Below are 11,526 nucleotides of genomic sequence, written 5' to 3' on the forward strand. Positions count from 1 at the left end.
ATAAACGTAACGTTGGTAAAATGACATAAAAATAACCATGTGGAAAGAATTCAAAGTGATTAGAAGAAAAGAATAATGATGTGTCCAGTTAGTGGGTAGATTGATCACTTTCCAGACGTAGACTTGAAGATTCCTGAAGTCACCATAAGGTTCTCGATGTACTGATTGAGCACATGATTCTCGGCCTTTAGTTTAGAGTTTTCTTCCTTCACAGAGTTGACCCTTTGAGACAAGTCGTGTAGAGTGTTCTGGAGGTCTAGGATCTGTGCAATCAGCACTTCCTTCTCCCCACCGTCCATATCTTGGGTAGAGTCATCTGACATAGGTTCAACACTGGGCTGACGCTGACGCACTGGAGATGTCTTTAGGTCTTGTGGCTGGGTAGGTCTGTGTGTCTTATACTTTGCTTGAGCCGTTCTTTCAGCCATGTAAGCCTCAATCCAAGTTCAAACAAGTTCTTTTAGTGCTTTTTGTGTGTCGACCAGTGATCTAATTTAGATTTATTTCCAAATAATGCCAAGTATTGCTGCCTGTACCTCACGTGTAAATATACAAGAAGAACCACTTCTCAAGTGCTAGTGAGAGTCATGTCAGAATCAGTCACAGTGTCCTCTCTACTGGAACTAGTGGAGAGGCTGTTTGCCAAGCCCCCTTCAATCCAGGTATGCCTATATATCTACTCTGAAGTCATGTATCACGTAGTATTGTTCATCATTATACGCTAAATCTCAGAAAGTGTCAGAGGAATCTGCAACTCCCTACCTCAACTCACCCGTGTCGAACGTTGGGGAGGCTCCCATCAAAGATCTACTAGCGGCAGAGAATATATCCTCCCCTAAAGAACAACGAGAATACGTAAGCCACACCCCCGATTATGATTATTAACATCATCCTTCAAATTTCCTATTTTCCTATAAGATATAGTTTTCTTGGTGGTCTAGTAATGCACGTGTGTGTGTGTGTGTGCGTGTGTGTGTGTGTGTGTGTGTGTGCAGAATGAGCATGTATCCACGGGCACGCTCCTCCACCTGCTGGCCTATGTGGGTCGACACGAGGCTGTAGAGTGGCTCCTCAAGACTGGAGCATATGTCCATAGCAAGAACACAGTGAGTCATCTTATAATATTGCCGTAGGATTGCTACCATAATCTCATAGCTGGAAAAGAAAAGGGTCACCACAGTAAAAAGTAGTACATTCACTATAGACATGTACATATAAGGCAAAATGTTCGTTATTAATTGGTGTCTAGTATTTGCAATGCGTGCTCTAGTATAGTTAGGAAAAGGGTCACTATATATGTGTGTACGTGCAGGACGGCTCCACCCCCCTCCATGTGGCTGCCCTGAACCACCACCCTGAGACCATTAGAGTGCTCCGGTTCTTCCATGCTGATGCACACACGGAGAATAGGGTACGTTGTGCACTGATGTGTGGGTTAGAGTGAAAATGTACGAGCATCTCTATTGAATGGTTTGCAGCAAGGCAAGACTGCAGTGGACTTCAGTGAGGAGGACAATGTTAAAGAGGCACTGCTCGAGCACAGGTTCTCAGCCGAGGTACTGACCTGTAGCATTAGTGAGAGTATTAGACTAGTTGTTGAATGTTTGCCACTGTACAGTCTAGCCATCATCTTATACTTATCCTGATGGGTGTTCCACTAATTGCTTTCACAGACGGTAGAAGATGAGTTTCTCCAGGAAAGATTCGAGGGCCTAGTAGAGAGAGTTACAGTAAGTCTATATGTGTGTATACTGTACATGTGTACTGTACGTGTGTACTGTACGTGTGTATGTGTATACTGCACCCATTTATGCTAACTGCCCCCCCCCCCCCCACACACACACACACACACACCGTTAGAACCCCAAATCACCAGAAGATGAGCTGCAAAGCCTCCTCTGTCTCCGCTCAGAGATTAGAATATCAACAGCCTCGATGACCTCTGTACCCAAACCCCTCAAGTTTCTTCGAGACCACTTCACAAAACTGGAGGAAGTCTATGAGAAGATGGAGACCTCAGACTCTAAGCTAGTTCTGGGTGACGTGCTCTCTGTGCTGGCTATGGCCGTCGAGGACACTGGTAACAAGTGCCTCAACTATCGCCTTGAGGGGTCCAAGGAACGAGTCAGCTCATTCGGTCATCCTTATATCAGGTAAGAATGTACAAGCAATGTGTAGTGCACATCCTAGTGAGTGCATAAGTGTGTAATAAAATAATTATTGATAATACGCATTGCTATAAAATAATTATCAAGATTGCTAACTATTCTAGAGACCTGTCTAAACTAGCTCCACTTACAACAATGAGTCAATCAATGTGGGATATGTACACCCCACCCCCTCCAGACGACTGTGCTCCCAGCTGCCTGACGTGTGGACCACCACCACTTCCCCTGAGGACACCCTCCTAGGTCTGGTGAGGGACATCTGTGTGTACTGCCTCAAGCACAGTGCTGAGGCTGAGGCCTGTGACCTGCTCATGGAGATTGAGAAGGTGGAGCTCATCAGTGAACTAGTGTCTGAGGATATCTATGAGAGGGTCTGTCTCTATCTAACCAGGTGGGTGTGGCCATGTGTGTAGGGGGTGTGGCCATGTGTGTAGGGGTGTGGCCTTAAGTGTAAAGCCATCACTGTACCGTGTACATGTACGTACTGCAGTCTATGTGCAACCTACCACTGTTATTTTACCTGTTGGCTGTGTCTTTAGCTTTGCTTTCAGATTGGCTTGCTAGTGATATCACACTTGTGCAGTAATACTCTACACAGTCTTAAGCCCCTCCCTCCCCTGCAGCTGTGTCAAGTATGTCCCTGAGCCAGAGGACTCTGTTCTGTTGAATACTGCCCTCAAGATATTCCGCCAGTTTCACTGCTACCCCCAGGCCCTGCGTCTGGCCCTCATGCTAAACAACCAGGCTCTAGTCAAGGAGCTCTTCTTAGAGTGCCCTAACAAGTAAGGTTGAAAATAACGGGTAATAAGTTAAGTAGTCCGATTACCAACTGTATTCTGAAGCTCGAAGTTTATTATAATTTTTTCTAAACTTATGATTGTGTAATCAAGCCCCATTGTTTTTTTCCGGAACCACTTTTATTGTGCAATGTTTTCAATTCGTTCTGCGTGTGTGTTTAAGTTTTGATTTTCTCTCTGTGTGCAGGTTGGTTCGCAAGCAGCTGGCCTTCATACTAGCCCGGCAGCAGGTGTTCCTAGAGCTGGATGATGCAGGCTTGGAGGAGACTGTTGACCTCACAGACATCATGTCCAACGTCCTCCTCAACAACAACTTCCTGGCCCTCGCTAGAGAGGTGAGTACTGTGTGACTGGAAACCCCTCTGTTTAATCAATGATTTGGGGACTCTTTCAGCTGCCATAACTTGAAATCTGTGGATCCAATTGCAATAATTTTATGATTTTCTGAAAGCTTAGAAAGAGACCTTTCAAATGGAGTCATTAATTTTCATATTTGAGCGATAAAATTATTTTCCAATTTTGCGATACCATGGATTATATAAGCCCATGGTCCAAGGCTGAAAAATGACAAATTATGGCCCCGACAAAATGTTGGATTTTAAACACATCATTTGAAAGGTATTTTTCTAGGCTTTTAGAAAATCATAAAATTATTGACATTGGATGAATAATAAAAAGTTACGGCTGTTGAAAGATATTCAAGTAAAAAGGGTTGCATGTACACAGTAAGACACTTGACTCGTATTTCTCTCTCCATGCAGTTGGACATAATGGACCCTAAAGTGCCTGAGGACATATACAAGACCCACCTGGAACATGCTCGTTTCAGCACGGCCAATACAGTCGACTCAGCACGTGCCAATCTCGCCTCCTCCTTTGTTAACGGTTTTGTCAATTGTGGCTTTGGAGAAGACAAACTTCTTACAGCTGACGGGAACAAGTGGATCTACAAGCACAAGAGCTACGGGATGATGAGTGCAACCGCCTCTCTGGGCCTGATCCTACTCTGGGACGTGGACGGGGGATTGACACAGATCGATAAGCTGCTCTATACCAATGATGACTTTATCAAGGTATGCTTATTAACACTTATTAACACTGTATTTATTGAGCACCTGGTATTCTCCATTGTCTTACTAAAAGAATGTCCTAACAATGTCAGTAGGCTTTTACTAGGATTGGCACACCAACTTTTATACATGTACCTTTTTAGTGTATAGCAGAAAGATTGTACACGTATGTTACCTGTAGCATTGTCCTATATATGATAGTGACGTGGTATGACATACTCATACCGTAACCTGGTTTACACTACAACTGCTACAGTTGGATACTCCTCTTCATACACTCCTGTTACTGTACACGTGCATTTATAGTTGGCAGAGAAGTATCACAGAACACACTTGTATTTATAAGCTCTCTACACGTTGTGTTTCAGGCTGGAGCTCTGCTTGCCCTAGGACTGGTGAATGTGGGGGTGAGGAATGAGTGTGACCCAGCACTGGCTCTACTTACTGACTATGTCCTGCATCCCATCAACATCATGAGGCTTGGCTCTGTCATAGGGTAAGCCCTCACTGTGTATACCTGTACTGTGTGTGTGTGTCTGGTTGGTTCTGTATAGTCATGTATGTACTAGTATAGTCAAGGTCTGAGTTGGTTGTTTGTGATCCATGTTCATTGAGAGTGGTAGCCCTCCACCATCTTTATTACATTGAACATTCGGAATTGCATTTTCGTAGCTCGTTGCAAAATAATGTCCATTGACAAATACCCACTAGACAGTACATATCTAGTACCTTCACCAATGTAGTGATCACGTATGGTAGTTTATCGTGTGTGTGTGTGTGTATGACAGTATGCTCTCACCTTCACAGACTTGGACTGGCCTATGCTGGATCCATGAGGGATGATGTCATCGATGTGCTGACTCCAGTCATGTGGGAGGAGAAGACAACCTTCGAGGTCCGCCATCTTTACTAGCAACCTCATAGCATTTATATAACTCTGGATTATAGCTCCTGCATGTACTGTAGAATAGGTTAGTGTATGATCTGATAGAGAAGCTTTTTTTTTTTTTGCTTTTTTGCTTAAAATGATCAAGTGTGGTTGTATTGTTTCTGCTCACACACTGTTCACTCTCACTGTAGGTGGTGTGTCTAGGAGCTCTTTCCTCTGCACTGGTGGCCGTGGGGAGCTGCAATGGAGAGTTGACTGAGAGCTACCTCCAGATCATGATGGAACGCGATCCAGCCGACCTAACCAAGACTTCCGTCCGCTACCTAGCCCTGGCCCTGGCCTTGCTCTACCTGGGAAAGCAGGATGCTGTGGATGCCACCATGCTGGCTCTGAAGGTCATCCCTGAACCTCTCTACTCATTTGCAGCTGCTCTGTTGGAGACCTGCGCGTATGCTGGTGAGTGGGCGGTGGGTTTGTGTTGACTGGGCACACCTCTGTGTGTCATAGTGACACCTCTGTGTGGGTGATGTAGCCATAGTTCTTTCACCAAATTTAGAAGTGTACGGTGAACCTTGTCACCCTGGGGAAGACCAACAGTGGAATAAATGGCCTATTAACAATTAACACAGTTTGCTGGAAGACTCTTTGATAGAGCTAGGTTACCACAACAGACACAGTGGTTGTCAGGGTCAGGGTTCACTCAGGCATTGATTGCATGTGGCTGCATGCAGCAATACTGTTGATGCTTGCTTGTGGCTGCATGCAGCAATACTGTTGATGCTTGCTTGTGGCTGCATGCAGCAATACTGTTGATGCTTGCATGTGGCTGCATGCAGCAATACTGTTGATGCTTGCATGTGGCTGCATGCAGCAATACTGTTGATGCTTGCTTGTGGCTGCATGCAGCAATACTGTTGATGCTTGCATGTGGCTGCATGCAGCAATACTGTTGATGCTTGCTTGTGGCTGCATGCAGCAATACTGTTGATGCTTGCATGTGGCTGCATGCAGCAATACTGTTGATGCTTGCTTGTGGCTGCATGCAGCAATACTGTTGATGCTTGCATGTGGCTGTGCAGCAATACTGTTGATGCTTGCTTGTGGCTGTGCTATTATTATTAACACTTGACTGTTTGTGTGCTTCCCTCCAGGCACTGGCAATGTGCTCAAGATCCAGTCTCTGTTACACGTATGCAGTGAGTTCCACAAGCCAAAGAAAGAGGGGGAGGAGTCTGAGGAGGCTGAGGAGACCACACCCACCACCACCACCAAGGGGGCAGAGTCGAAGGCTAAAGCGGCCAAAGACAAAGGAAAGAAGCCAGATAAGGAGACTGAGCCTGGTTCTCTGAGCGAGCCAGGGAGTTATCAGTCCATCTCTGTGCTGGGAATAGCCCTGATTGCCATGGGGGAGGACATTGGGGCAGAGATGGCGATGAGGACTTTCAACCATCTAGTAAGCAACCTGTGTCTAGTGCGCACACACGCTTGTAAGGCAGACATTGATTGTTGTGTAGACCTCATCTGTGCCTGTGGTACCACTTGGTTTTATTCTTTGCAGCTGGACCCATAGAAGTGCACATTTTTGCGGTTAAAATTTCTACATGCTTGTAATTACATATAATTATAATTATAATTGATTTTATGGCTTTTCCGTCTTGGAACATTCTTATAGTGCTTTATCCACCCACTCCACAGCTCCACTACGGTGACCCCCCCATCCGTCGTGCTGTCCCTCTGGCCCTAGCGCTCCTCTCAACTTCTAACCCCAAGCTACCAGTACTGGACATGCTCCATAAGTTCTCCCATGATAGTGACCCGACTGTGGCCAGGAACGCTGTGTTCAGTATGGGAATAGTCGGCTGTGGTACTAACAACGCACGACTGGCCGGCATGCTCAGGAACTTGGCTCAATTCTATCACAAAGAGCCACAGGATCTGTTCATGGTCAGACTGGCACAGGTGGGTGGTGTGTGTGTGTGGTGTGGGCGGTGTGTGTGTGTGTGTGTGTGTGTGAGAATAGAGGTTTTGTTGGGCTTTATTACAATTTACCTCAGTGATGCTAATTGTCTGGTCAATATCTCCACATCTGTGTTTATGGTAATCCTATGGTCTATGTGTACACTGGTTCACTTCATTAGTACCCACAGTACACACACAATAATAGCTCCTGTACTTGCACAGGGTCTCACTCACCTGGGTAAGGGGACCCTCACCCTCAATCCCTATCACTCTGATCGTATGCTTCTCTCCCCTGTGGCCCTGGCTGGACTACTCATCGCCATGGTCTCCATGTTAGACTCCTCAAACAGTGCGTCTCTGTCTGTTGCTGCACGTATGAATAGGCTTGGATATCAATGTCCATTGTCTAGTTGGTACAGTATAAGTTGTAGTGTCTCTAGTAACTTGACTTCAGTCTAAGCTATTGCTATATATGCTTAATATACTTGCAGAGAAATTGATTATTAATTAAACTGCATGAAATCGGCATACGACTCTGAGTTGTGTGTTACCATGTGTCTGTTAGTGGCTGTATCAATATTATAGTGCATGTATGCTACTTGACCCTCTCCTGTGTTCCTGTGCAGTTGTTCTGAAGGACGCCCACTACATGCTGTTCTACATGGCCCCTGCCATACAGACTAGGATGTTGGTGACCTTCGATGAGGCTCTCAACCCTCTACCAGTCACTGTCAGAGTTGGGCAGGTAAGGGAATAACCCTTTATACTGTTGAGCACTTGTGATTGATTGATCATTTGGCTAGTTTCTCTGTCAATAGCACCAATAAAGGGTATTTGAACACTGATCTCTCTAAGACCACCTCCTTATTGGCAAACACATTTTTTCACTTTGGGAAATGATACATGACTGTACATTATGTATGACACTAGCTATCTGCGTGTGTAACTCTGATATAACCTTCAGGCTGTGGACGTGGTGGGTCAGGCAGGCAAGCCCAAGACCATCACTGGGTTCCAAACGCACACCACCCCTGTGTTGCTAGGATACGGAGAGAGAGCCGAGCTTGCTACTGAAGAATGTATCCTAATCAAAAAATCAACGTGGTTGCATAATTATTATGTGAACAGATGTTGTCCCCATGATTGTATTGTCCTCTCCATTGTGCATTGTGTACAATAAATGAATGTATTGTGTTTTCTCTGAGGCTCCTTGACTCCTCCCCAGATGTGACGCTGACTCCCATTGTAGAGGGCTTTGTCATTCTCAAGAAGAACCCAGACTATGAAGAGTAGCTAGCTTGAATGAGACTAGGACATACACTAGTACTTAATGTATTAAATCACTCTTCTAAATGCTCATTTTATTATGTTAAGTTGTGTCTTTGACTTGACTTGACACGTACGATTATAATTATTGTCTTATTCAATGTCATACTAAACATTAATAAATAGATTTTGTGCATAATTATAATGGTGGTGTAAATATAATTATAAATTATATACAAAGAAACAGAAAGGATAACTAATTAGTATAAACAGTATAAACAGTATAAGTGAAAGATTTGTTCAATGGAGTTTTAAGGGTAGCAGGTGTCCATTAAACACAGATTGTTGAATGGGCAGGCCTCTGCTTCTGTCACAGCAGTTGGCGGGTGAGACAGTCCAGTTGTAGATAAAGCTTGGGCGTATCTCTTTCTCTTGTGAGCAAAGGGTTCCATTCTTACGCAGGTTCTTAAACTTGTGGTACATGTGTCGCAGTGTGTCCTTGTGCGTGATGATGTATTGATTGTTACAGCCGTGTGTTTGACTCTCCACATTGAACCGCATGTCATGTACTCTTGCTAACTCAAACGGTGCCAACCAACTTCCAATAGTGACATCTTCGTTGCCGTACAAAAGCAGTCTATCCGAGAGACGAACCAATAACTTGACAACTCTATGTGTGAGTATATATCCACCTCCCATGGCATACGGGAGGTAATGAGGGCAACTGCGCCATTGTTTCTCAGCCCATCTACCTGTGGCCTCTGGGAATCCATGGCCATTGAAGTACCCCCAATAGAGGAGCTCAGGGCATCCCATATCAACAAATGCTTGGGCAACTTTCCCCACTTGTACAAACGAATCGTCATCTGTCTTGATGATAAAATCGAAGTGTGGCAGCTCACGTTCTGCCCAGTTTAGTCCGTGCAACACCTTCAGTGAGAGATTAAAGTAGGAGTCTTTGAGGGTATCAAAGAGCAGCATGTCCCTATACTGCTCAGATTCCTGCTTTAGACTGCGTATATTGCTCTCTGTTAGACCAAGGGTCCCCAGTAAAAACTTCGAAGTCACTTTAACTTTCCTTGAGTTGAAGTCGTGCATCCATGATCCTCGTATTGCATTGCGTCTCAGTGAACCTTTAGGGGAGGCCAGCACTATTATGACAACATGGAGTGGTCTCTTTGGGCACTTGCTAATGGACGAGGAAGAAGCTTCATTATTATCCTCTGTTATATTCTCAACCGGTGCTCTCTCTCTCTTGAGACTGTGCTCCCGGGGAAGGGGAACGTCCAACTTAACAGGAGAAATGGGTGTGGCTTGTACAGCACACCTCCTGCCGATACATACATCACTCGACTTGAGGCCAAAGAAAAAAATCACGACACAGCCGATGAGAAATCCCAGGACAAACGAGTGAAGGGAGATGATTGGAGATGTTCGTTTGTGTGCTTTGTTAGTGCTACCATTGTTCCTGACAGGTAAGGAAACTTTGTGATCATCCATCTCAGTGCTAGTGCAGTCAGTTAGAGGTAGGACACATCTGGAGAGATTGATGTAGTCAATGTTCATAAAGCATGAAATTGCTTATGAAATGAGATATCGATATCGCTTAGATTTAGATATTGTATTTATACTGTAGATCTAGCTTGGCTAAAGTCTAGCTGATCATGCAGGTCAAGCTAGAGTTTACACAAGATTATAGCTCTTTTCCTTACCAGCTTTGCTTTCCATTAGCTTCAGTGAACAGAGTCAGTGGCTGTACAGTGCGCAGTAGCTTCGACTCCACATGACTTTGTTGACCTGTAAGTTAATGACATTCATGATCAATAAAGAAGCTGTTTGTGTTAATGATATTCATAACCAATTGAAAATGGAGTCTTTGTGTTCGTGTTCACCTTTTGTGCGAGGATTTCTCCCTGGTATCCTGATAGGCCTCTTCTCCTCTGTGCTGCTGTTCAATACAATATGGAAGGAGCCCCCCTTGACTACAGAGAGACAGATATCATGGTGGTCCAGCTCCAGGCTCCCCCTGCACCACAATCCACCTATGCAACTGTCAGACCATAGAGAAGCAGAATTAATACCAATAGCTCGAAAACTACGAGCAAGTGACAATGAAGATGATTGCAATCCTTCGGTGTACCTGAGAACTCAATACTTGGACCAATCGAGCTATCTTCTGGTGGTGTTGGTTCACTCCACACCCAGAGCCTCGGGCACAAGAGGAGCCATTAGAGCAAGCTGGCTCACTAATCGTAGATCCCAAACACGTTATCTGGCAAGATTTGTAATTGGAACGAAGAACTTGACGCCCAAAGATGCTCAAGCTTTAGCGTGTGAGAACAAACAGTATGGAGACTTGGTTATGTTGCCGGATGATGCAGACACTGTGAATCCACAGGAGTGGTCCAGCACTTCCAAATTGCTAGGATCTTTCAGATGGGCAATGGACAATGTCAAGTTCTCTTATATCCTGAAGTGTACGGACTCTACGTTTGCTGTGATTGACACGATTGTGAAGGAACTGGAATTTAGAGAACAAAAAAACAACAAGACAACCGATTTCCTATGGGGATTTTTTGCAGGTGGAGTGCAAGCTGGAAAAGAAGGACGATTGAGCGAAAAGAACTGGTTCCTCTGCAGTCATTTCCTTCCCTTCCCTCAGGGCGGGGGATATGTCATCTCTCACAGTCTTGTTGAATTATTGTTGTCCTTGGCGGAGGAGCTACAGCATTATGAACACGATGACATTGGCCTTGGTGCGTGGATATCACCATTTAATAATATTGAAAAGTATCACGATGTTCGTTTCAACACTGGCTACTATTCAAGAGGATGCCAGAATGTGTACATCGTGTCACATATGGAAACTGGCTCGAGTATGCAGCGCAAGTATTCGTCTTTAGTGCAGACTGGACAAGTATGCCAACAAGAATTTATGTCAAGATTATCGTATGTATACAACTGGACTGCTCCTGCCAATAGATGCTGTGTCAGGACACCAAACATTCCTTAGCTATGGTATAGATTATAATCGTCAATCAATATTATTATTATTATTCATTCATCATTAATTAACTGTATTGTACCAGGAGCACACCTCCTCATGCATGTGCTCCTCATGTGCTCCTCATGTGCTCCTGATTGTTAGATTATGTGCACAAACTCCATTGTTGTTGGGATTGGTGTCGTAGCTATGAATAATTATAATTTCGATTGTGTGATGTTGTTGTTGCTGGTGGGGGGGGGGGGGACATTTTGCCCTGGGTCAAATGTCCCCCCCTATCTTAGTTACAGCCTACTGATGGTAAATATAATTTTTGCACAAAAATTGTCTTTTGTGGAGCCCCACCCCTCTTCTGCATAAGTGTTGGGGCGGC

At 44.7% G+C, this 11,526-nt stretch overlaps 3 protein-coding genes across 3 annotated transcripts; 2 read left to right on the forward strand and 1 right to left on the reverse strand.

Moving 5' to 3' along the window:
* The first annotated feature begins 101 nt into the window (after positions 1-101).
* Positions 102-8,310, forward strand: LOC135346205 (26S proteasome non-ATPase regulatory subunit 2-like). The gene is made up of 20 exons (XM_064543761.1): positions 102-662; positions 733-855; positions 996-1,106; positions 1,313-1,411; positions 1,479-1,556; positions 1,674-1,730; positions 1,861-2,153; positions 2,347-2,559; positions 2,792-2,950; positions 3,153-3,300; positions 3,727-4,038; positions 4,404-4,531; positions 4,843-4,930; positions 5,116-5,380; positions 6,076-6,377; positions 6,620-6,883; positions 7,106-7,232; positions 7,510-7,628; positions 7,848-7,962; positions 8,109-8,310. Exons 1-20 carry the CDS (start codon positions 588-590, stop codon positions 8,174-8,176), a joined length of 3,144 nt encoding a protein of 1,047 aa, XP_064399831.1. The 5' UTR covers positions 102-587; the 3' UTR covers positions 8,177-8,310.
* Positions 8,311-8,322: 12 nt separating this feature from the next.
* Positions 8,323-9,982, reverse strand: LOC135346208 (beta-1,3-galactosyltransferase 6-like). Its single transcript, XM_064543765.1, has 2 exons — positions 9,862-9,982; positions 8,323-9,686 (listed from the first exon to the last, which is right to left on the reverse strand). Exon 2 carries the CDS (start codon positions 9,647-9,649, stop codon positions 8,450-8,452), a length of 1,200 nt encoding a protein of 399 aa, XP_064399835.1. The 5' UTR covers positions 9,650-9,686; positions 9,862-9,982; the 3' UTR covers positions 8,323-8,449.
* On the forward strand, positions 9,981-11,202 carry LOC135346207 (beta-1,3-galactosyltransferase 6-like). Its single transcript, XM_064543764.1, has one exon. The coding sequence runs from the start codon at positions 10,017-10,019 to the stop codon at positions 11,160-11,162; it is 1,146 nt and encodes a 381-aa protein (XP_064399834.1). The 5' UTR covers positions 9,981-10,016; the 3' UTR covers positions 11,163-11,202.
* The last annotated feature ends 324 nt before the right edge of the window (positions 11,203-11,526 follow it).

This window comes from Halichondria panicea, chromosome 13, assembly GCF_963675165.1.
Source record: "Halichondria panicea chromosome 13, odHalPani1.1, whole genome shotgun sequence".
Classification (NCBI taxonomy): domain Eukaryota; kingdom Metazoa; phylum Porifera; class Demospongiae; order Suberitida; family Halichondriidae; genus Halichondria; species Halichondria panicea.